The following is a 25,218-nucleotide window of genomic DNA, read 5'->3' on the forward strand; positions in this document are numbered from 1 at the left end:
ATTTTGGCCTCAGCTGGGCTTCATGCTTTCAGAACAATTTCTCCCACCGCCTTTCACTTGAGGTCCTTGGCAGGGATGCCTCTCCCATTCTGCATGCACAGCTCACTTAATGGGCACAAAGAAATGGGAGAAAGCTCAGGGAAAAAAGAAATAACAACTCGACCCAGTCTAAACCTTGGGAAATCGAACAGGGTCTGCATCTCTTTGAAAACGATACACAGACATTTCTGGTCGAAGTGAAACCATGCTTCTCGCAGAGGGCTGGAGACAGCAAATGGAGCCTTAGTCATACACAGTTAGTTTCAAACTTATGTTGCTGCTCACAGGGAGAAATCAATGTACGGTATATTAAAAACAATCACTGCAGCCCTTAAATGATCCAATAGTTTAGCTTTGAATGCATTCAAGCTAATGGGGGCTTTAATGGCTTCTGACAGATCGTTCCATTGATCAAGGGGCATGTATGAAATATACTGCCTACTAAACTCTGTTTTGATTTTGAGAAAAGAAAACTAAACGTCCATGGTAAACATGGCTTGATTGTTCACATGTTCACCGAGATCCCTCTCAGCGTGACCCTGGTCGGGAGCAGAGGAGGGAAGGATAATGGGAATCCTATATACCTGGCTTGCTTCTCTCCTGACTCTAATCAAGGCATAATCAACTCGAAACCTCTGTCTGCGGAGTTGGGGGCAGGGGGAAGGACGGTGACCGGTGGTCCAGTTTTCTGGATTGGATGAGTTATAAGCCACAGCTTTGGCTGCTCTGAGAAACTGATTCATCTCTTGCAGGCCTTGGGGGTTTGAAGGTTAACTGCGCTGGTATCAACGTGGAAAGCCAAATTCCCTGTTTGAAAGGATAATCAGGTTTTTCAGTTGGGGACAGCAGTTTTGCAAAGAAACAAATGCAATCATGCTCCTCTATCCGTGTGTCTGGAGGCTCCAGGATTGTTTTATGAAGTGCTGAACGTACCTCTACTCAGGAAAGGCAGTTTTCACACGGTGCATGGAGTCTGAAAAACTTAAAAGAGGCCTTAACATGATTCATTGAGACTATTCTTGTGCAAGGGAGGTTTCTATTTCTCCAAGCCCTGGCTGCCTGCCGTGGCTTTAAGAGTGAGCCATATACCGTTCCTGTGTCAGACTGGTCTTGCCTGATCAGAAGTAATGAATGTATGTAGAAATTCTTCTATTATCCACCCAAACTAAATTGGTTTCACAAAATGAATAATAATAATTCCTCTCCCTTGGACTTGAGTAGGACTTTAGCATTGACAAGCCCTTCTCCAAATGTTATCTCCACCTGCTAGCTGCACAGTCGTGGTTTTACCTGTGGGGATGGATCTGGCTTGTGGACCCTCTCTCCTTCTCTCGGAGGCTGGGAAGGGAAGAAGGGTGCCCTTGAAACTGGCACCACGAAGAGAGTGATCACCTGCGGTCTTTGTTTAATCTTTAACACCAAGCAAGGCTGTGTGGAGGGCCAGGCGTAGTGGCTCACGCTTGTAATCTCAGCACTTTGGGAGGCCGATGCAGGCAGATCATTTGAGCCTAGGAGTTTGAGACCAGCCCGGGCAATGTGGTGAAACCCCGTCTCTACAAAAAATTAGCCGGGTGTGGTGGCAAGTGCCTGTGATCCCGACTATTTAGGAGGCTGAGGCAGGAGGATGGTTGAGCCCATGAAGTCGAGGCTGCAGTGAGCCATGATCTCACCACTGCACTCTAGCCTAGGTGACAGAGTGAGACCCTGTCTGGAAAAAAAAAAAAAAAAAAAAAAAAAAAGACTGCGAAAGAGCTTCATGCCATTATCACTAATGAAGAGGGTCAGAACTACCCGAAGCACACAGGATCTGGAACCACTGAACTTCTCCTAAACTTCCTGTAGAATGGTCTTGACCCTTTTGGCCCCACCTGTAGGGCACCTTGCTGTCCTAGACCAGGACTTCCCATCTCTCAGCAGGAAACTACTGCATTTACCAGATCAGAAACAAAGGGAAACCCCGCCTGCTAGAAGTGCTTCATTTGTATTGGTGCCATGTTTAGTCAGTGGCTTTTGTAAAATTGATGAATTTTGTCTAAAGGCAAGTGCAGACAGGCAAACAGATCTGTATCTGCTGTTATCCATTTAGCTTGACACACATGTGCAGAGGAACTATTTTACCTCAATTCTTTCAGGATTGATGAAAAGTAAATGCGAGCAAAGTCATGAACTGCATCATTGGAAAAGAATCACTGAATCTAATGCTGGAGGTTAATTAATGCTTCCCTCCCCTTGAAATAGACTGACCCTGGTACTCAGACATTCAGAGTCAATAAACAATTGTTGTACACAGATCATCCATTAGAAGGTGATGGCAAGAATTTTTTTTTAAGCAAATCTAAAATTGCAATGGGTGACCTACTCCCACTGTAGAAATGGGAGTCCTAAAACATCATTTTTCATAATATCTCATTTATAAAAAGTTCCATGCCATCCGCCTAGCGAAAAATGGAAGCTGTGAAGAGCAAATGGGATAATATATGGGATAGTGACACAATATTCTTCTTGAACAAGCCACAGCTATCTTTAGTCCCTTTGAATATTTTGGTCAGGATACTACAGATCATATTTTTCATCATCATAACGTACATGCGTGGAGTGAGTTTTGAGTACCAGACATGATACGAATCGCTTAACATGGATGGTCGCAGGGGACAGAACAATCCAGTGAGCTAGGCATTATCATCATCCGCATTATATAAACAAAGCCTGGAGCACAGAGGGGTTTAGTGATTTGCCCCAGTCACAAGGCGACAACTGTTATCACAGGAAACTTCGTTAATAATGATAGCTAGTACCTCACTGAAGACCTGTATATGCCAGGTACTGCGGGAGGCATTTTAAATGCACATTAACTTATTGAACCTTCACAGCAACCTTAGGTGATGGATTACTACTATTCTATTTTGTAGACAAGAGAACAAAGGTTTGAAGAGGTGGTAGAGTGAGGATCACACACAGAACCAGGACTTACACTCAGGAAACCTCTTCTGCCACTCAGGAATCCAAAGATTTGGAAAGTCTGATGAATGACAGTGGGATAGAAAGAGCGGAGGGTGCAGAGAGGCTCAGTTTCCAATGTAGGAGGAGGATTTGGACCAGAGAGCAGGAGGGACTTGGCTGACAAGGTTCCGAGAGGTGGGAATTAGGACCGTCCTGGGAGCATGGGGCCGTTGGGACACAGGACTATGGGAGCACAGCTGCCCGGGAACCAGGGTGGAAAGCTGGTCTGGTCCTTCTAGCCGGGATCTGGGGAGCACTCATGGTTCTCCTTGTTAACAAGAGAGAATGGAGAAACAGAACTTCAGATACTTTCCTGGAGTTTCCCGGAATCTATGGGGTGTCTCAGGTGAGCGAGAGAACCAGGTGAATGCCTTCTGACAATCCCCAAAACCTGCCTCCCAAACACAGCAGCGGCCCAGGGGTGCCCTTGCTGCCTTGTGGGAAGTCATTCTTAGCCGGCTCCCCTCCTCCCACCCATCCTCTGCAAGCTGCCCGCTTTCCCTACTGCCGCAATCATCACAACACGCCTGTGCCTTCTCTCCCCTTTATGGTTGTCAAATTGATTTCACCACCGCGATACCTATGGCTCCCAATGAAACTTAATTAAAAATACCATTTAATCACAGAGTAACAAAGGCAAACGGGATAAACGGCATTACCACTTCGGCGCATTTTAATCCGCACCGTTCCTCTCCCTCTGAATCTGTCTGGATGAGAATTGCCTTTTCAAACCAGAATCCCCTTGTCTTCCATGCGCTTGCCTCTGACAGATCTCCAAAATAAACAGTATTTAGCGTGGCATGGATCCAAATGTATGCAATTTGCCCAGTGGTAAAATCAGCCCTAACTAGAGCAAGAAAAAAAAAAAGAAGTTGCATTTGAAAATACCTTCCTTCCCTCGAAGCATACAGAAAACTGTCTACTAAACGTGGCGTCCATTAAACAGGGTCTATGGACTCTCAATTCCGGCATCCCTCGATTCCGTGAGTGATGGATTTTGAAGCTGATTACTAAAATTGTGTCACCAATGATGCCATGACCCTGCTCGGTCATGTCTAGAAAGCTCTGAGGGGCTGGAGCCTGCCAGTGAGGGCGGCAGGAATGGATCCGCAGGGGTGCGGAGAGGAGGTGCTGCTTAGAGTGAACTCAGCAGGTGGGCAACCTAGAGGGGCCGCAGGCCACCTTGAGATCTCACCCAGCCAGCGGGACATCCCCAGTTGGAAAGCCGCTCCTTTGGATTGAGCCGTTTGCTCTCTCAGAGACCCTCTGGAATCCAGATAGAGCGATGGTCTAAAGCATGAAAAGATCTCACCAAGTTACTTCCACGTCCTTGCTGCTTGAAACCCTTTCACGCTTCCTGGGGTGTGTGGAATAAAACCCGAGCGGCTCCCGCCTGCTCTGCCCTACGTCTCCCCTTCTCCCCTCCTGGTCTTCTCGGCTTTGGGCTCAGGGCCCTTTTCCTTCCTTGGGCACCCCTCCCAGGGCTCTCCTGCCTGGGCCCGCCGTCCCCTTTCCTGGGAAGCTCTTCCCGACCACCTTCCTTCCCCACAGCCTGATTAAGGTCCCCTTGGTCAGTCACCATCTCCTCCTGTCCCTCTCCCAGTTGGTTCCCTTCCTGGCACTTACAACCACCTGGAACACTCTTGCTATTGGTTTGCTGGTTACTGTCTATTTCCCCACTATGGGGTAAGTTCCTGTTTTGGTCACTACATATCCCAGGGCATCCACTAGCCGGGGAGGCAGAGATCTGTCTTGGGTCCCCAGGCCTGCCCCATTGCTGAGGCTGTGGTCAGCACCAAGAAAGGTTTGTGGGAGGAAGGGAGGGAGGCAGGGCAGTCAGTAGCACCTCAGTGCAAAGATATCTCTTAGATCACTTTTCTCAAGATAGCTGGGACCACAGGGAGGACTGGCAGGAAAGCAGGAGGGGCTGCTGCTGATGGAGGTGGTCTGTTATCCGCACACATCGGGGGAAGGGTGCGATTTCTGAGCCTGTGCTTCCGGGAAAGTCCTTCTCCAATTCACAGGGCAGAAGCAAGCCTTCCCTTGACCCTGCAGGATACGAGTTCATTGTCATTGTCCGCACCAGCCGCCTATATATATATTTTTTTTTTGAGACGGAGTCTTGCTCTGTAGCCCGGGCTGGAGTGCAGTGGCCGGATCTCAGCTCACTGCAAGCTCCGCCTCCCGGGTTTACGCCATTCTCCTGCCTCAGCCTCCCGAGTAGCTGGGACTACAGGCGCCCGCCACCTCACCCGGCTAGTTTTTTGTATTTTTAGTAGAGACGGGGTTTCACCATGTTAGCCAGGATGGTCTCGATCTCCTGACCTCATGATCCGCCCGTCTCGGCCTCCCAAAGTGCTGGGATTACAGGCTTGAGCCACGACGCCCGGCCCAGCCGCCTTTTTATTGGATCTTGCCTACCTCCTTCTACCCACCTGAAACCTCCCTGAAATCCTCAAACACATGCTCAGTGAAACTCACCATTTCTTTTTCTCTTGCTCCGTGGCCCAGGCTGGAGGGCATGATCTTAGCTCACTGCAACCTCCGCTTCCCAGGCCAAGCGACGTGCCTGCCTCAGCCTCCCGAGTAGCTGGGATTACAGGCACACACCACCATACCCAGCTAATTTTTGTGTTTTTAGTAGAGATGGGCTTTCAGCGTGTTGGCCAGGCTGGTCTTCAACTCCTGACCTCCAATGATCTGCTGCCTCAGCCTCCCAAAGTGCTGGGATCACCATTTCTTTAGAGCAAATGTGATCTCACCTTTCGGATTCACTTAAGGTAGTGATTTCTCCAACCCTGCTCTACATCCCCTGACTCCACCTGGAGGACTTTGAGAACTAATTCCACCTGGGCCCCACGCTAGGCCAGTGAAGCTGGCTCATCCATGCAAAAGGAAAAAACGGCAGAATCTCTCTTGGTTTCTTATCTCATCCTTTTAATATTTTTATTGGATATGAATATTTTATGATGCACATGACATTAGTACAAGCAGTCTACAAATAGAGTTCAATAGTCACACATATATTGGGGTGAGCACAAAACATTTTGACTAGAGGGGTGCAAGCAAGCAGGTTTGGAGAGCGCTAACATGAAGAGGTGACACGGGTCAGGTTCACAATTAATGATAAAATGGAGAAAAAGAGGGCGTATGGCAAACCATAGGCTGGGTCATGCCCCAACTCGCAGTGGGAAGATGCTATTTAGCTTGTTGCCATGCAAGGATGGGGGCCTAGGACTACTGGGTGTTCTGAGTTCTAAAGAAAATGCAGACCTTGGCTGGGCGCGGTGGCTCACGCCTGTAATCCCAACATTTTGGGAGGCCGAGGTGGGTGGATCACGAGGTGGAGATAGAGACCATCCTGGCCGACATGGTGAAACCCCATCTCTACTAAAAATACAAAAATTAGCTGGGCGTGGTGGCACGTGCCTGTAGCCCCAGCTACTCGCGAGGCTGAGTCAGGAGAATCACTTGAACCTGGGAGGTGGAGGTTGCAGTGAGCTGAGATCGTGCTACTGCACTCCAGCCTGGTGACAGAGTAAGACTCCGTCTCAAAGAAAAAAAAAAAAAAAGAAAGAAAATGCAGACCTTTTAATTTTATGTGAAATCTCCCATTTTAAAAATATTGGCACCTAATGGAATATAACAAAAAATGAACATCATAGGGGCTAAAGAAAACACTGGGCTGGATGGCCCGAGGGTGCCCCATCTGTGACTTTTAAACGCCATGCCCTCCTGGTCTACGTTATTCATTTAATCTCTGTGATGACCCTGTGAGACAGTGCTTCACTTCTCTTTTACCAATGTGGAAACCGAGGCTCAAAGACACCAGGGGATGAATCCAAGGTCTGAGAGACTCGAGTCTCAACACGATGAGATCCTGGCCGCTTTGCTTAACAAGACATTCCTGTGTCTATTAACTGCATGGGAATGAGTGCAGGCCGTGAACCACTGCAATTCTGGTGGCAGGAAAGAGTTTATTCTCAGTGCACCTTCAATGGACAAAAGCTCTTCAACTTCTCAACTACTGTGAACACCTACACGAGAGGGCAACAGGCTGGGGAGAGGGGGGCTAACTATTCTCACGATTTCTTGGGACATCAGTGGGCAGGAGCCAGGTCGGAAAGGGAGAGATGTGTTAACGGCATCACAAGACAAAACTGGCGGAGGGGTCAGAAAGAAAGATGAAAGCATCTACATCCAGGTCAGTTCACCCACACATAACAGTACTAGAATTTCCTGGATATTTGACTATGTGCTGGAAATTGTTCTAAGTCTGTAACTAGAATCATCTCACTTAATGTTCACCTTGGGAGTGGTGCCTTTCATATATCCCCATTATACAGATGAGGAAACTGAGGCACGTTACTACCAAAGGACACAAAGCTAGTGGGAGTCTTAAAGCTCAGGTTTTAAACCCTACTCTCTCTTGTCTCTCTGAGTCTCCAATGTCATCAGGATGGGCCACTGAGGTTCTTCAAACCTCAGTTCCACCTGTTATTACATAAGAATGAGGGACTTACAGAAAAAAAATTATACTATGCTGGTGAAATCTGCGGAATAATGTAAATAGGGCTGTGTCTCTTTCAAGAGATCAGCGAAACTCCCTAAAGACAGGATATCAACTTTATTTTAATTGTTAACATCTCCTTCCTGTGCGCTGAGCATAGAACTCAAAGCTCAGGCTTTTACTTAGGTTCGTCTTAGAGAAAGGAAAGAGGCCAATCTTCAATGAGTCATTTCTCTTTTAGTTTCTTTGCCTTTGGGGATAGAGGCTACAGAAGAATGGGAATGAGAATTCCTGCTTTCAAACTTCTTATAGAAGCGTTGTCCAATAGGACTTTCTTCAATGATGAAAATGTTCCATATCTGTACCGTCCATACAGCAGTCACTAGTCACATGAGGCTATTAAGCACTTGAAATGTGGCCAGGGCAACTGAAGAGCTGCATTTTATATTAAAATTAAAACTGAATTTAAATTGAAGTAGCCACAGCTAGCTAGTGGCTACCATATTGGACAACACTTATGGGTGTGGTAAGAAACTGGGATGTCTCTAAGTTCTGTCTTTCCCCAGAGGGCTGGGTCCACTCCAGAGTCTCTGAAAAAGCTTGGGAAAGAGGAAAGTAGGTTAGGCTTTGTCACATGCTGGGCTTGTTCCTGTCGCCTGCCCTGGACCTTGGGGGCTGAATGGCTCACATTTTTAAATCTGAACAATTTTTGGGGAAGAAGGTCCTATTTAACACCAAATCAGACTATAACAGAGGGTCATTTTAAAACATATAAAAATTCATGGGCACCATTTCCTAGCTGTTTTGGATTGGGACCCGGGTGCTACAATCTAGGGGCCAAGAGAAGTCTCCGCTGCCCTTGCTTAAGCCCATGACAACACTGGAGGAGAAAAGCCGATCTCTTTTTCTCCTCTGCCTGTGACTTGTGCTCCTTCTAGGGTTTTGCTTCCAGAAGCTGACCTCTGAGTTCTGAAACGATGTCTGTGAGATCAAATGGCAGAGGCATCGAAACGTCATCCTTTTCCCAGTATGGCCGACATTCTGGCTTCTGATCAGCAGGTAAAGTCCGGGCAATTCGCGACTGGCACCTGGAAGAGTAACAATAGGAAATTAATCCATGGGAGGAAACCCCCAGAAGACCTCAACCCATAGGAAGCTTGGAGCAACACCGGCCAATGCTCCAAAGACGGTCCTCTGGGGTGAAGGTCATGGTGATGACTGAATGAGGCTACAGGCGGAACGCAGGTGTTTCTAAGAAGGAAGGCTGTTCCTGATGGTCCGGGCTTCCTGTGCTTTGACTCCCAGATTTGTATCATCTCAGGTGGCTGCATAGAAGCCAATCATCAGGGAAATTCAGTTACTCTGCCTTTAAAATGGTGAATTATTTTTTCATTATCTCAACTGTTATTTAAAGTGTGTGATTAAGCCATTATCAGATTTAAATGTTTGTGGGATTTCGATGTATTACTAGATTACTGGGAAAGATTAAATTGAATTGACGGCATTAAAACGTCCAAGAATAGATTAAACAATATTACAGGCCGGGATTGACTTTGGAGATCCTGGAGATTTACAAGTGTCCCAGCTTGCTGTGCTCAGAAAAAGGCACTCCAAGGAGACACCGATTTATAAGGATATATGCAAATAGAGGTTAATAATCATTTCCACTGATGAAGAGGTGGGAAAAACTTCCACAAAATTAAATTAAGAGGCTAGCAAGAGTTAGTCCCTAAGGAGAACACTTAAATCACGGTTTTTATTGAATGGATTATTCATCAATAGTAGAGAAATTAATTATCATATGAAGCTAAATTATAGCCTCACAGGAAAAAAATTGGGGCGACGTTCTCACACCTTGGCAGGCATCTATCTCTCAGAGAGATCGGCTTATTTAAAAGTGACCTGGGAAAACTCAGTGGCTTCAGCTTTATTTATCTGCAAAATGAGGATCAGAGAGAAAGAAACAGATTGCAATAAGGAATGAACGATTTCTGGACTCTCCTGGAGTACGTGGCAGTGAAAATGTGTGGACCAAAACCAGACACTATGAGGGCATCTGGGACATTGCACACGTGCCTCCCTCCACCCCCGCCTTCTCTGCATTTTTGTCTAAATCAACTAAAAAGTCATGCTCACTATTTGTCTTCTGACTGTGTAGGACTGACTATGAAGAGATCAAAGAATGGAATATCCTGGCCCCATTTCCAAGCCTGATGGTAGAGAGGGTTCCTAACTGAAAGACATTTTCTTCTCTGGGGAATTATTAATGGTGAGGGGATCCCCCCGGGAAAACATACTTCAACTTTACACCTATTTTCGCGTGTGGTTAATTGCTACACCGGCATCCTATGCACTCAATCCGTCGTACATTACACATAACATTCTAATATATCTTCGGCTCTCTGCATCAGGCCCTGATAATAGCGTCTGTTAACATGCACTAAGTACTATTATGTAGCACATCACTTCATAAATAATAAGATTAGCTGACCCCGGGGCCTCAAGAAGAGTAATGTGTTTAAATGTTCTCATTATTTATTTAAAACAAGAATTAAAGCAACAGAAGCTGCTTTTGACAATCCTCTTAGCATAAATATTAAACTGTTTGCACTGATAAGCTACACACTGCACCGAAGAACAGAGGGTGCGTTCTGCAGACTACTTAATCATAGGTGTTTGAGACCATGCCGCTTGCTGTCATGGTTCTGAGGGTGCATCTCTGTCGTTCTAGAGACAGTCTCTAAACCGCTTGAAAGGGATGTGGGGGAAATTAACATTCAAGGGAAGCTGCGACTAATTACAAAGGAACTCTGCAAAGCTTTTAAAATTGTGCTTTCTCTCTGTCTCAGAATCCTGGAGTAATGCTCAATTTACCGGGTAGGGAAAGTTATTCCAAATGGAGCGTTTCAATCTCACAGTGGATAAATTATCCATGCACACATTATCCTGGCTGGCAGATTAAAGGGCTATGATAAGTGTCGATCCACCTAGAATCTCATAAGGCTTGTAGAAAGTCAATAGAGATGCTTTTTCACCTGTCAAATGGGTTTTGCCTCCGTACTTTGTGAAAGTATTAAACACATTGAAGCCTGCTGCAGAGGTTTGCTTGTGCTGTGTTGTACAAGTTTCCCAATCCCGATGGCTTTTCTTTTGGGCAAAAGCTGTTGCAGTTTTCGGCTGTTGTTCTTCTCATCAAAGGACTGGCTGGGGCCAGGCATGGTGGCTCATACCTGTAATCCCTTGCATCCTGGTAGGCCAAGGCAGGCAGATCACTTCCAAGACTTTAAGATCAGCCTGGGCAACATGGCGAAACCCTGTCCCTACTAAAAAATACAAAAATTAGCTGGGCACGGTGATGCCCACCTGTAATCCCAGTTACTCAGGAGGCTGAGGCATGAGAATCACTTGAACCCAGGAGGTGGAGGTTGCAGTGAGCCAATATTGTGCTACTGCACCCCAGCCTGGGCAACAGAGCAAGGCTCTGTTTCCAAAAAAAAAAAAAAAAAAAAAAAAAGTAAAGAAAGAAAGAAAAAAAGACTGGCTGGTACGGGAAGTGGCTCCTTTGCATTCAAGCTCTGACAGACAAGCTGTATACAGTCACTGCATCCATCTGGGTCAGGAGTAGAACCCTTTGTTGGGTTTCTTCAGAGCCTTCATTCAGAAATTTCAAGATTGCTTTAAAATTTTTTCTTTAATGTCCAGTGTTCCTTGCCAATTTCCAACTGATAGTAATAGGGGCCAGGAAAGGGCTCGTTATGGGAGGTGATGTATTACCCATGAAAAAGGACAGACATCCCTAACTCAAATGACGTTGTGTGATTTAGCATCATGCCAGCCTACAGAACTGATAAAGAGAAGGCTGGGAATTACTTGAAGGCACATCTGTCCCCCTTTAGGGTTTCATTTCTTTTGCTCGGGTCACTCATTCTTCCTTCTTGGATCTCAATTTCCAAAGATGGGAAGCAGGGAGACTGCAGCATGGTGGTAAAGAGTGTGTTCTCCGGATTGCCGGAGTTGCTGCTCTCCAGGGGCATGACATCTTGGGCAGGTTTTGTTACCTCGCTGAGCCTCAGTCTGCCAAGTGGTGATGGCAATAATAGTATCTTACTTATGGGGTTGATGTGAAGATTACATGAATTATATGCAGAAAGTGCTTAGAACATTTCCCGGCACATAGCAAGCGCCCAATACCCATTAAATAATATTATCACTATGGTTACTTCTACTCCAGGTACCAGTGGCAGATGAGAAATGCCAATGAGAGAGCTGCCTATTATACTTGGGCTGTCTCCTTCCTTCCTACTAACTGGGTGCGGAGCCTCTAGACGGACTCCTAGGGGAAGCTCTGGGGATACAGGAGCAGCTCTTTCTGGCTTGAATCAAATTGCACCTAAGGCTGGATCCTATCACATTGTGACATCCCAAGACCCTGAGGCTTATGTATTCAAGCTGCTACAACTTTCCAGTGTCAGGCTAAAATGTTCAGATTCAGAAGGGATCAGCAGTTGTTCCTGAAGACCTAGGATTGATAAAAGGCACTGGCGTCTGGCCTTCTAAGTGGTGGTTGTGTCAGATTGATTTTTGCATTTACAGGAAATAAAGTTGGATTGTTTCTTAGCACATAATACTCTATAGTCTCTTATAAAATAACGGGGCCCCAAGTTGTCTTATGAAATGGGTGAGGAATACTGATTGTGATGGAAATTTGTTGTCCTGTATTTACTCCCAACGTTCCCACCAACAGGATTATAATTTTCCTGTGGGGTACCTGTTCCTTCCCTATCCTTCATGACTTGATGTGGGTGGGACTAGCTCCACCACTATAGCCAGAGGAGAGCCTTGATTGGCTTCAGCTATGTCAGTACATCATGCTCTCCTAGCCACAGGGAGTGGTTTAAGAGGAGGCATATGACCCAATATGGGGCAAAATCAAGTGACTAAATCAGAGGACTGGTATGGGAGCTAAAGGAAAAGACTTTCTCCTCTCCTGGCCTATGAACAATTAGGATGTGTGAATTGGAACTGCCATCAACATTTTGCTGCCATCCAGCAAGGGGTGGATCCTGGACCATGCTGTTTGAGTATCTGGGTCATGCTTCACTTAGATGTTTCAGTTTCATGAGACTTTATTGTCTGAGTTAGGTTTTTCTGTAAAGAATCCTAGCTGATATGCTGGCCATGCTTCCTTTCTCTCAGTTATTTCCTGCCTTTTACAACATCCATTGCCTTTGCCAAGTGGATTCAGGTAGTCTCTCTAAACTGAGATGTTGTGGCTGATACAGTGTAGTGTGTGCAGAGAATACCTGGGTGTGAACCCACGAAAACACTGACATTTGGTTTTGTTTCAAATAGTATTTCTATTTGGGACAGATTTCTGCCCAGAAAACAAGAGAATGCTGGTCCATCCACACTGGCCTTTGCATGAAAATAAGCCAGTTTTCAGGAGTAAAGCTGGATAATGTTGCTAAAGAAAGTTAACAAGATTCCCTTCTCGGTGTCATTCCCAAGTCCTACTGAACCCAGCTAAACAATAAAAAAGTTACAATTTCCCCTTTCAATCCTGTCCTCTCTAATCCTATCCTAAGGAAAAATCTCATTTTTAAAAATGTTTGTTGGGTTAGCAAATCAACTTGGATCTGTTCAGAAAACACTGTCCCTTTCATGAAGCAGTTCAAGGAGAGCAAAGGAAAATAATACATATATACACATAAAATATTGTATACATATGCTTTATATGTACACCTATTATTTTATATATAAGTATTTCAAATATAATATCATAAAATTTTATATATACATATTTTATACAATATACTTTATTATATATTATATATAATATGTAATGTGAATTTATAATACGAATTTAGGAGGAAGAGAGATAAAGTATATACATAATATAGTATGTACATGTACTTTTAATATATATATTATGCTATATTTATATACAATATATTTATTATATTACATATAATTATAGATGACATACATAATTACATATAATATTGTATATATAAGTAATTATATATTTATTAAAATATACAATTATATGTATTTATTATTATACAATTATATATTTTATATATTTATTACATAATTATATCATTATATCTAATATGATATATTAGATATAATTATATATTTTTATATTTATTACATAATTATATTATTATATATTATTATATTATATTTATTACATTATAATTATATTATATTACATATTATAATTAATTACAAATATATTATATTTATTATATATTTTATATTTATTACATAATTATTATATATAGTATATATAGTAATATAATTATGTAATAAATATAAAATATATAATTATATCTAATATATCATATATAAAACAATTATATAATAAATACATATAACTATATACAATATATAGTATATTACATATTGTATGTGTATATAAAGTATATATATAATACATATATATTATTTGGACTCAAAGCACTGTATAAACCACCTCTTAAAACTCTCAGCTCCTTAGGAGTGGTTCTCCCTGAATGACCTAGTGACGTAACAGGAAGCAGCCGAAAGGTGTCACACTGGCTGGCTGCCAGCAGATTGTCCAGAAGTCCCCCCGACCAAGGTGTAACTCATGAAGGGCTTCACTGCCCGCTGATTTCCCCCAGGGCTGCACTTACATTTAGATGATCGGGATTGCAGATACATTAGTGAACACTGGTCACCATGCTAAAATTAACCACTTTAGCTAAAGTGTGTGTTAATTATGGGTATGCAAGCAGTCAATAAAAGGTTAATGCAAAAGTCAAAGGATAAATTTCTTCCCTTATTGCATCACTTCACAGACTAAATGACTAACATTATACTTTGTGTTTTTAATCAATAGGTTTTACAGTAATGTGCTGGCCATTGATTTTAAGAAAACATACACGGTCTTCTTCCTTGTCCCTAAATTTTGCAACAGATAAAGGAGGACAGGTAACATTTCCACTACTCTTGATGAAATGATACAGAAAGATTTCAGGAGAAATGGTTTCTGCTGAAAGATTCATCAGAATAAGCAAGTGTATCACACACACACACACACAAACACACACACACAGACTAGAACTTGATGGAGAAATATTAGCAAGCATGGGCCACTGAAAAGAAATGAACAGAAATGAACTCGTAAGAGGGAATTCTTCAATGGGAAAGAGGAGAACAACTCCTAATAAAAATAACAGTTGTATTTTGTACAATGTTTAAATGTCCCAAATAATGTCGATCCACAGTGCTGCTTCTTACTTTCCTAACAACCTAGGAGAGATGGCAGGGGTAGGTATTTGGATCCCCAGTTTGAGTGAGGGCTGCCTTACTCAAGGTTTGATGGAATGGTGCGCAGGGGAGCCAGGGCGGGTCAGACCCCTGGACATCTGGCTGGCTGCCCTTGTCACTCCGTTCCATCTTTTTCATGGATTTCCATTTGGACTAAAATGGATCCTGTCCATTGACTAGTCAGCTATTCTTGTCAAATTTAGATATTTAGTACATTCCAAATCATTTCAGAGGGAAGAAGCAAATGTTGTTTTTACCTCTAGTTTCTAGAAGGACTATTATTATGTCAGATGACTGATAAAACCTAGTTTTCTTTTTTTTCATTCTTTTGATGGTGACGCTCTTACAGCGTAAGTATCTACAGTCTATAGAAATAAAAGATACATGTTCAGCTTCTGAGGGCATAAACTATCTCTAATTATTAATATATTCCCTGGGTGACCTTGAGAAAAATATCTCAACCTCTTAGTTTCCTCAACTATTACACTGAAGTTAATGCTTCTCTGCTTTACTGGGTTATGTGAAGATAAAATCAAATAACGTATATAAAAGCACTGTAAAATATGTAAAGTACCATATAAATGTATAATTATGCCTCAATATCCCTTTTCTTATGTGATACAAGTCCTATTTTTAAAACCTAGCTGATCACGCAACATTGGCCAGAGGGCTTGTAACGCTCGCAAATAAAAATGAAAGAAATCACACTTCTAAAGAATAGAGCAGTTTAAACAGACAGCTTCATCAGAAAATACCCAATGTTTAAAAGTCTCCTCTTCTTTAAGTCAGTGTTTTTTCTGGAATTTGAATTTAAGGAGTTGACAGTCACTTGGCCTAACGCTGAGTAGGAGTCTGTTTGAGGGCATCAGCTACGTGATAATGCATTCTCCTAATGCACCATAGCATAAGCCAATACCAAGGCTTAAGAGGCCCCAGGAGCCAGGCGCAGTGCTTCACACCTGTAATCCCAGCACTTTGGGAGGCTGAGGTGGCCGGATCACGAGGTCAGGAGGTCGAGACCAGCCTGAACAACATGGTGAAACCCCGTCTCTACTAAAAATACAAAAATTAGCCAGGCGTGGTGGTGCGTGCCTGTAATCCCAGCTACTCAGGAGGCTGAGGCAGGAGAATCGCTTGAACCCGGGAGGCAGAGGTTGCAGCAAGCCAAGACCACGCCACTGCACTCCAGCCTAGGTAACAGAGTGAAACTCCATCAAGAAAACAAAAAACCAAAACCAAAACAAAACAAAACAAAAAACCAGGCCTCAGGTAGAAAACACTGGTGTTACATCAAATCCACATGAACCTGCAAAACCCACCTGCCAGGATCCGCATGAAAAAAGCAGGAAATAATGATGTCATCGGGCAACAATCCTCTCAATGGCCTTACGCTTTAAAGGGAGCGTGAGACCAATATGGGACCTTCATGTCCTCTGTTCACTTCAGTATCTTGAGGGTTCATTTCACTCTAATGTGTATTTGTGTGGCAACCGTCTTGCCATACAGAGTGATTCAGGGTTTAAAGATAAGTATTTTTCCTATTAACATGGTATCTAAATCCCTGCCAGTACCTGATGTACAAATTGAAGGGATTTCCATGTATAATTCTCACCTCTACATTGCCTACCTTAAGTGCTACATTTAAAATTTAACCTCAAAGAAGAAGCCATTCCATTGCACTGTTTTTCATAGTCTCACTGTGTTTTGCTCCAAATAATCTGTTATAGTGAGTGGTGACAAAACTATGCAGTCTAGTTTATAATAATCTTTCCCCTGACACTCTAAATCCTCTGAAAAGAGAAGAACAAGCTAATGAATTTGTAATGTGTCTTCTTGGACTTTTGTCACTATCATGGCACTGTGGACAACTTTACAAGTAAATGGCCACCCAGTCATACTTACAGCTATCATAACGGTCTACACGTACAAAGGTGGCTTATCAAGTCAGCATGTCAAATAACTCAGTTTACCTATTGCAGAACCACTAAACCAAACCAATTCCTAAATGAGTTTTCACAAAAGACACGTTCGCTTTTTCTTTGGAAGGCTTTTAACCTCTTGCCTCTGTTCCCCATGTTAAAGTTTCCAGATGAGTAAAGTCAACACACATCAGAGAGTGAGGAAAATCCAGACTTTTCTCCAGGGGTCAGCTTTCTCCCCCACCCCCGGGTCAATACACCTTTTTAGTAGTTAGTGTTCTTCAACCATGACCACTTGAGAAGCCGGGTTTGGCTTGACTTCTAGTTGTATATACATCTACTTTTTGGCCTCACGCTTCTGGGAAGAGGTGAGAAGTCCAATACGAGATAGGCTGTTTAGGTGCTTTAAAAACGCTTTGACTGCCAAATATACCCGAAGCGCTTTTGAACACCAAGATAACGCCATTCAGCCACATAAATAACCATCCATTTTTCAAGAACTCTTTCTTTCTTTCTTTTTTCGAGATAGGGTCTCACTCTGTCGCCCAGGCTGGAGCACAGTGGCACAGTCATAGCTCACTGAAGCCTCCAACTCCCGGGCTCCAGAGATCCTCAGCCTCCCGAGTAGGTGGGAGTACAGGCACGCATCACCACATCTGGCTATTTTTGTTTTTGTCTTTTGTAGAGATGGGGTCTCCCTTTGTTGCACAGGTTGGTCTCAAACTCCTGGGCTCAAGTGATCCTCCTGCCTTGGCCTCTCAAAGTGTCGAGAACACGGGAAAGAGCCACCATGCACAGGCAAGAAATCTTTCTTCCATTTAGCACAGAGCCTGGATCTTGGCCAATCAGTATAATTAGAGTCCCTCCTGTGGGTCTGTGCTGTCCTGCTGCCTTGGAGAAGGGGACAGTGCGGGCAGTGCCCAGCTGCTGTCAATGGCTTATGTTCTCCACATTTGTTTGGAGCTCAAAAGGCATCTTCTATATAAACAATGGTTTTCACAGTTCCCAATTCTTTTCCTCAGCGCCTACATGACCTACAGTTTGTCTGAAATGTAATATTAATAATACTATAAAGTGCAATAGCCATGAACAATCAGGGCTTTTTGTTTTGTTTTGAGATGGGGTCTCACTATGTTGCCCAGGCTGGTCTAGAATTCCTGGACTCAAGTGATCCTCCTTCCTCAGCCTTTTATGTAGCTGAGATTACAGGCATGCAAAACAGTGCCCAGCTTATTGTTATTTTTCATGAGATAGAACATTTAGAATTCCAACTTGGGATTCCAAGAAGAGATTTGTTTTGGTAAAGGTTTCCCATCATCCTGGCCATGGAACCAGAGTGTCTCACTGTAAATCATGGTTAAGAGCTCCCCTGCTTTTGCTGTGATTGCTTTTGGTGTCTTTGTCATGAAATTTCTGTCCATTCCTATGTTCAGGATGGTATTGCCTAGTTTGTCTTCCAGGGTTTCAAAAGCAAAAGTTGACAAGTAGGATCCAATTAAACTTAAAAGCTTCTGCACAGCAAAAGAAACTATAAACAGAGTAAATAGATGACCTGCAGAATGGGAGAAAATATTTGCAAATTATGCATCTGAGAAAGGTCTAATATCCAGCATCTATAAGGAACATAAACAAATGTACAAGAGAAAACCCCATTAAAAAGTAGGCAAAGAACATGAACAGGCACTTTTCAAAAAAAAAAAAAAAAAAAAAAAAAAAGCATACATGTGGCCAACTAGCATATGGAAAAAAAAAGCTCAATAGCCCTGATTATTAGAGAAGTGCAAATCAAAACCACAGTGAGATACCATCTCACACCAGTCAGAATGGCTATTATTAAAAGTAAAAAAATAACAGATGCTGGCAAGTCTGGGGAGAAAAGGGAACACTTATACACTGTTGGTGGAAGCGTAATTTAGTTCAGCCATTGTGGAAAGCAGTATGGCAATTCCTGAAAGAGCTAAAAGCAGAAGTAATATTCAACCCAGCAATCCCATTACTAGGTATACACTCAGAGGAATATAAATCTTTCTGCCATAAAGACACATGCATGCAAATGTTCACCGCAGCACTATTCGCAATAGCAAAGACATGGAATCAACCTAAATGCTCATCAACGAAAGATTAAATAAAGAAAATATATACACCATGGAATACAATACAGCCATAAAAAAAACAAGATCCACATATACACCATGGAATACAATGCAGCCACAACAAACAACAAGATCATATCTTCTGTGGGAACATGGATGGAGCTGGAGGCTATTTTCCTTAGCAAACTAAACCAAGAACAAATACTGCATGTTCCCACTTATAAGTGGGAGTTAAATGATAAGAACCTATGAACACAAAGAAGGAGACAAGAGACACTGGGGTCTACTTGAGCAGGGAGGGTGGGAGGAGTGGCGGCAGCAGAAAAGATAACTATTGGGTACTGGGCTTAATAACCGGGTGATGAAATAATCTGTACCTCAGACTCCCGTGACACATGTTTACCTATGTAACAAACCTCTACACATACCCCCAAACCTAAAATAAAAGTGAAAAAGAAAAAAGAAAAAAAAAAACAAAACCAAAAACCCAGCTCCTCTGGCCTATGGTAAAGGCTCTATGAAAGAAAAGAGGACCCTGGGTGAGGGGTAAAAGTGCTCAGATCGCACCTCCAGGAGGTCAGAAGATGAGGAGATAAGGGATGCAAGAGCCCCTTGCTGGTTTGGAAGTCAGGGCCACTTTCTGGTAATGAAATAGCTCAAAGGCATCTCCACTGTTTCTTCAGGGGTCCAGAGGAGTGCCCTGCCTCTTCCCTTCTACTGCTAGAATGTGCAGTCTCCACCAGGGCACCTCCCAGCCATGTGATGAGCCTGTGTGATCCTCACAGCACTGCTTTTCTCCTGTCCCTCTCAAAACCACCCCTGTAGGTTTATCGGAGACTTCTGTTAACATGGGAGAGATTATAAAGACATTCGACCTCATGCCAATGTCTTTCGATGACATCTCTTCTCACACCAAAGGGATAATAAGAATACTAATAAAAACCTTTAAAAGAGCCAATAAGGCTTGGCACAGTGGCTCACGCCTGTTATCCCCGCACTTTGGGAAGCCGAGGCAGGCAGATGGCTTGAGCTCAGGAGTTTAAGACCAGCCTGGGCAACATAGCGAAACCCCATCTCTACAAAAAATTTAAAAAGACTACTCAGGCATGGTGGCGGGCACCTGCAGTCCTAGCTAGTTGGGAGGCTGAGGTGGGAGGATCACTTGAGCCTGGGAAGCTGGGAGGTTGAGGGTACAGTGAGCCGTGATTGTGCCACTGCACTCCAGCCTAGGTGGCAGAGCAAGACCCTGTCTCAAACAAACAAACAAAAAACCCATAATAATGAAGACGAGTGCTAGGCATTCTATTCATCTTCTATTAAAATGTTTGTCCTCAAAATTGAAACTGAGGCCCAGAAGATTAACTAACCCATCCAAGATTTCACAGCCAAACAAAGGATAGGGTCAGGATGTGAAGCCAAAATTGTCTGACTCCAAATCTTTTTGCATTCTTCCAAAATACAGACATCATGAGAATCATTTTGGACCCCTGTTAGAAACTGAGTTTCCTAACGGAACCTGGTCCTAAGTCAGACTTTCCAGATGAGCATCCTGGGAATCTTCACTTTCACAGGTGACTCTTAAGATCAGGCCAGTTGGTGAAAACACTGCACTGTTAACCTGCCACAAAGGACCACAAAGATGCTCAAAGTGGGCTGCGGTGGCAGGGACATATGTGTGCCTTTGGGTCCAGAAAGAACTAACATTCAATTCAGCTCCATTTCAGAGGAAACCAGACTCAGGGTCAGCTCCTGCAGAGCGGCAACTTGGCTCCCCAGGCAGGCAGCTGGTGACTTCCCAGGGTCTGGCACATGAAATAGGTCTCCTGAAGTCCTCCCCCTACTTCAGGGACTGTGGCAGGCCCTTGGAACCACTTAATATGTGAGACTGCTTGGCCCACCACTAGGGTGTAAACCCAGGAGGTAGAGGGCTGAGAATAATTTTATCCCCAGGTTCATTTGTGGGCTTGTCAGTTACATAACGATAGTGATGAATGGGCTACCTTGACAGCCGAACATTTAGGAGCTGCTGACCTTTGATCTCTGGTCACACGATAGGGTCACCCGAAACTTGCATGACTTCTACCTGCCCAAGGGTAACAATATAAAGGTCAAATGGGCTGGACGATTATATGTATCAAGTCGGAGGCCGCTTGGTTGGACGCTTTAAGAGAGGCCGGGTTGGGTTCCCCAGCACACAATGCTATGGAACCACTGCAGAAATGTGCTCAACAAAAGATATACAATTTCAAAGCAGTCTAGAGTAACTTTCCTTGCAAGGGAATAGAATGAACTCATTATTTTTAAAGGGCAACAATGAAAACAAACACTTTGGAAGAAAATATATTCTGCTAGTGACTCAGCCATTGGGAGGGAAGGCATATAGGTGCATGACTTAATGAATGATAATCATGCTATACCTATGACATGGCAGCAGGTCCAATTTGATGCAATTACTGGAACAAAATCCCCACCGGGTAGTATCAAGCCCTCCTTTCAGCCACAGAATACGTTCTCTCCACTGTCCTCTGTCACCACAGAACCCCACAAAGGACCATGATGGACAAAAGATAACCCTTTCCAAATCTCATGACTTCCTGTTGCTTGAAATTTAAGTAAAGTTTGCATGGGACAGTCTCAAACTTCAGAAAGATTCCAGAATAACTTCTGATTAGAAATCCAAGGTGGCTGTGAGTTTTAAATGCACTACAACATTTAAAAAAAAATTTCTTCTTGCAAATTGGAAGATTGTGCTTTTTGACTATGTGATTCAATTCCATTTACTCAGAATCAACTTGATTCTGAGTAAATAACAGCAGTCATGTGAGTAACAAATACAGTCAGGAAAATAGAAGCTAAAAAGGAAAAGCCATTGATTTCCAGAATCTGGAAACTTCACAATCTGCGGGAAGCGGCAGACATTACAGAAAAATCTGATTTACACAAAGAGCCTGTTTTTCTACAAAGGATTTTCCCCTGCAAAGTCAAAAGACCGACAGACAGACCGCCAGTGAGTATAATCCACTCATACTCCTGAGAGATAAGCAAAGCAAGGGACAATGGCTTACAGAATAAAAGGCCAGCTGTTCTGATTTTGGAATGCTCATTTGAGTTGTAAGCTGTGAAATAAATTTGAGTTGATGGCTCCTCCATCTGCTCACCTGTCAGTCTCCTTCCACTGTACTGCTGTTTTTAGAAATACTTCCGTGTAACCTGCTTAATTGGTTTTTGGATGCCGAGAAACACCTCACAAGTTCATTTTAACCTTATTCGGAACATGAGCTTCCTAAGCCCTTCTGGATTTGTCTTCTCTAGAAATATTCGCTAACAGGTCACTTAGGGTAGGGAACTCAGTGGCATCCAATACCAACCGTGTGACACAGTTCAAATTCCGGATTAGGGAGAAAATGGTGGATCAAAAGAAAAATGCTAATTTATAAAGGTCATATCAGTCTTCTGATGAATTTATGCTTTGCACTGATTTAAAAGCTGAGTCAAAGTCAAAATTCTTATAGTGGTCCACAAGGCCCTCCATGATGGACCCTTTCCTACCCCTGATTCTCTGCCCTCTCCTCGCACTCATCCCATTGTTCACTGTGCTCCAGTCAGACCGGCTTATTTGCTCACCCTGAAGAGGCCAAGAGCAGTCTCAGGGTATTAGAACCTGCTGCTCCTTCTCCCTTGAACACTCTTCCCCTAAAATATCCACATGGCTTCCTCTCCCTACCTCTTCAGGCCACTCCTTAATCCAATCAGGGAGATCTTCCTTAACCGCCTTACTCAGGACAGCAAACATCACCCCTCCCTGTCCCCCAACTCTAGCACTCCCCATCTTTCTTCACTGTCCTATTTTTCTCTGTAGCACTTGACACCATTTGTGTGTGTGTGTCTGTGTGTGCACACGCGTGTGAGCTAAGCTCTCTGAAGGCAGGGATTTCTGTCTGTTTTGCTCACTGCTACATCCTCAAAGCCTAGAGCACAGTTTGACACACGGTAGCAGCAATAAACACTGTGGAATGCACAAGTGATTGAAAGCATCTTGCATCTGAATTGTACCTCCTTAACAGGGAGTTGATTTCCCTGCTACACAGCACTTTAATAACAATGATAAGCCAAAGTAATAGCTGGGCACGTAAAAGTAATAGTACCCTGTAGTACCAGCTACTTGGGAGGCTGAGGCAGGAGGATCACTTGAGCTCAGAAGGTCGAGGTTGCAGTGGGCAGTAATCACGCCACTGCACTCCAGCCTGGGCAATAGAGCCAGACCCTGTCTCAAAAAAAAAAAAAAAAAAAAAAAAAAAAGAGAGAGAGAAAGCTAACAACATAACAAGCCAAATGGTATATAGTAGGGAGAACACTGGTCTGTGAGTTAAAGACCCAGTCTTGCCACTACTTTACCCTGTGATCTTGGGCAAAACTGTGACTTTCTGGCCATCATTACTTAGATGTGTACAATGAGGGCTTGAGTTAGACAATCCCTATAGGTCTTCCCATCTCTAAAAAACTGTAGGTATATATACATAAACATTATGGCTTACGTCCATATGCATTATCCCATATGATCCTCGCTACTAGGGCAGCAAAGAAAGGTGGAATCCCAGTTTTGAAAATGAGGCCACAGCTAGTGCCAAGGCCTCAACACATGAGTCCATCTTGGGGCCTCCAGCCCTAGGACAACACAGCTGACACCACTTGGAGCAGTGACAATCATCTGTTGTGGACTAAATATCTGTGTCCTCCTAAAATTCATATCTTAAACTCCTAGCCTCCAGTGTGAGGGTATCGGCCTTTTGGAGGTATTTTGGTCACGAGGGTGGCACCCTCATGAAAGGGATTAGTGCCCTTAAGTGAAAGTGTTGTTTCAGGTCACACGACCACATAAATAATAAGTCACATTAACTGGGGCTGAAACTTAGGTCATTCGCTAGTCCAACACTTTTCAACTCAACTGAACTTGGTAAAATTGGAATGACTACCACTCACTCTTAAGCTCTGATTCAAAAGCTATTTTTGCAGGCAAGTTCTAATCCTCTGAGCGATATGTGTCATTGACTCCAGTACTTCCTGGGCACTATTTCACTCTAGCCAAAGAACCTATGGAGTCTTTAAGCTGCCGCTTCATTCCAAGGTTACAGATAATAAACTGCTCCATTTGCCTACGGATGTTTTATGACAGGAGCACAGTTATATGTTGGTGCAGCTGTTTTGTAGAAAGGGAGGAAGTCCAGGCCACTGCAGCATCGGGACTGTCGTGTTAACAAGCTCCTGAACTCCAAAGATGTCATAGTGTCCTGGCCTTAAATCCAAAGCAAGTCTGCATTTTATACACCTAGGAAATGAATGACACTCTTTCTACAGCTAATATTTGGAAACTAACATTGCTTTGTCTCACATAAATATCTATGCCGCTGGGTCAGTGATCAATAAGATGCTTGCTAAGTGTCTACTGAAGCCAGGATTTGGGCAGAAGGACTTCTGTGACTTTCGTGCTTTTAGTATCCATTCATTCAACAAATATTTATTAGGTGTCAGATCTAGAGATCCAGTGGAGAACTACACCAAGTCCCAGGTTTTGTGGCGCTTACATTCTAGCAGGAAAGTCAGGTAATAAACACAGGTATCGGTTATAAACTGCATTCAGCCGCTAGCAAGTGGGACTGGAAATAACAGTGGTCAAAGTAGACGGGAGCTTATTTTTATTTCACATTAAAGAAGTCTAAGGAGCATCACTCAGAAGCAGACCGTGGACATCTGAGACCCAGGCTGTTCCATCCACCTTTCTGCTCTGTCATCCTTAGCACATAGCTGCCATCCCTGAAGTCACCTATGGGGCCAGGACTCTCCAGCCACCATATCTGAGTCCCAGGCAGGGGGCAGCAGAAAAAAAGAGGGCTAAAATTTCCCCTTACCTCCTGTTTGAAAGGAAGACAAGTAACCTCTGGATCTCACTGATTAGAACTTAAGTCACTGGGAAGTGTGGGATTTTAGCTGGACATTGCTCCCTTTCTCTGTCAAAACCAAGACTTCAAGGAAGAAGTTTGAAACAGTGAGACAGGATGAAAAGCTAACATTCTCTGCCACACAATGTAAGCAAATAAATACCAAGATAATTTCTGCTAGAGTTAAGTGTTCTGGAGCAAATCAAACAGAGAAATGGAAAAAAAAAAAAAAAAAAGAGTGAATAGAGAGGCTGAGGGAAGAGTCTAGGCTAGGGTGGTTGTGATGGACGCTTGTCCTGGAGAAGGGCGTTGTAAGTTAGAATGAGTTAGGCATTAGGGCTGGACGCAGTGGCTCACACCTATAATCCCAACACTTTGGGAGGCCAAGGCAGAAGGCTCCCTTAATCTCAGGAGTTCTAGACCAG

The 25,218-nt window shown here is 43.5% G+C and overlaps 1 protein-coding gene across 3 annotated transcripts in view; it reads right to left on the bottom strand.

Moving 5' to 3' along the window:
- Positions 1 to 25,218, bottom strand: part of FTO (FTO alpha-ketoglutarate dependent dioxygenase) — a 440,820-nt gene that overhangs the window by 26,246 nt on the left and 389,356 nt on the right. For all 3 annotated transcript variants that reach the window (XM_031658246.1, XM_009196443.4, XM_003916875.4), the window contains exon 9: positions 8,510 to 8,637. In XM_031658246.1, the coding sequence (XP_031514106.1) occupies positions 8,510 to 8,637 (128 nt within the window). The remainder of the gene's footprint in view (positions 1 to 8,509; positions 8,638 to 25,218) is intronic.

Source organism: Papio anubis, chromosome 18 (genome assembly GCF_008728515.1).
Source record: "Papio anubis isolate 15944 chromosome 18, Panubis1.0, whole genome shotgun sequence".
NCBI lineage: Eukaryota > Metazoa > Chordata > Mammalia > Primates > Cercopithecidae > Papio > Papio anubis.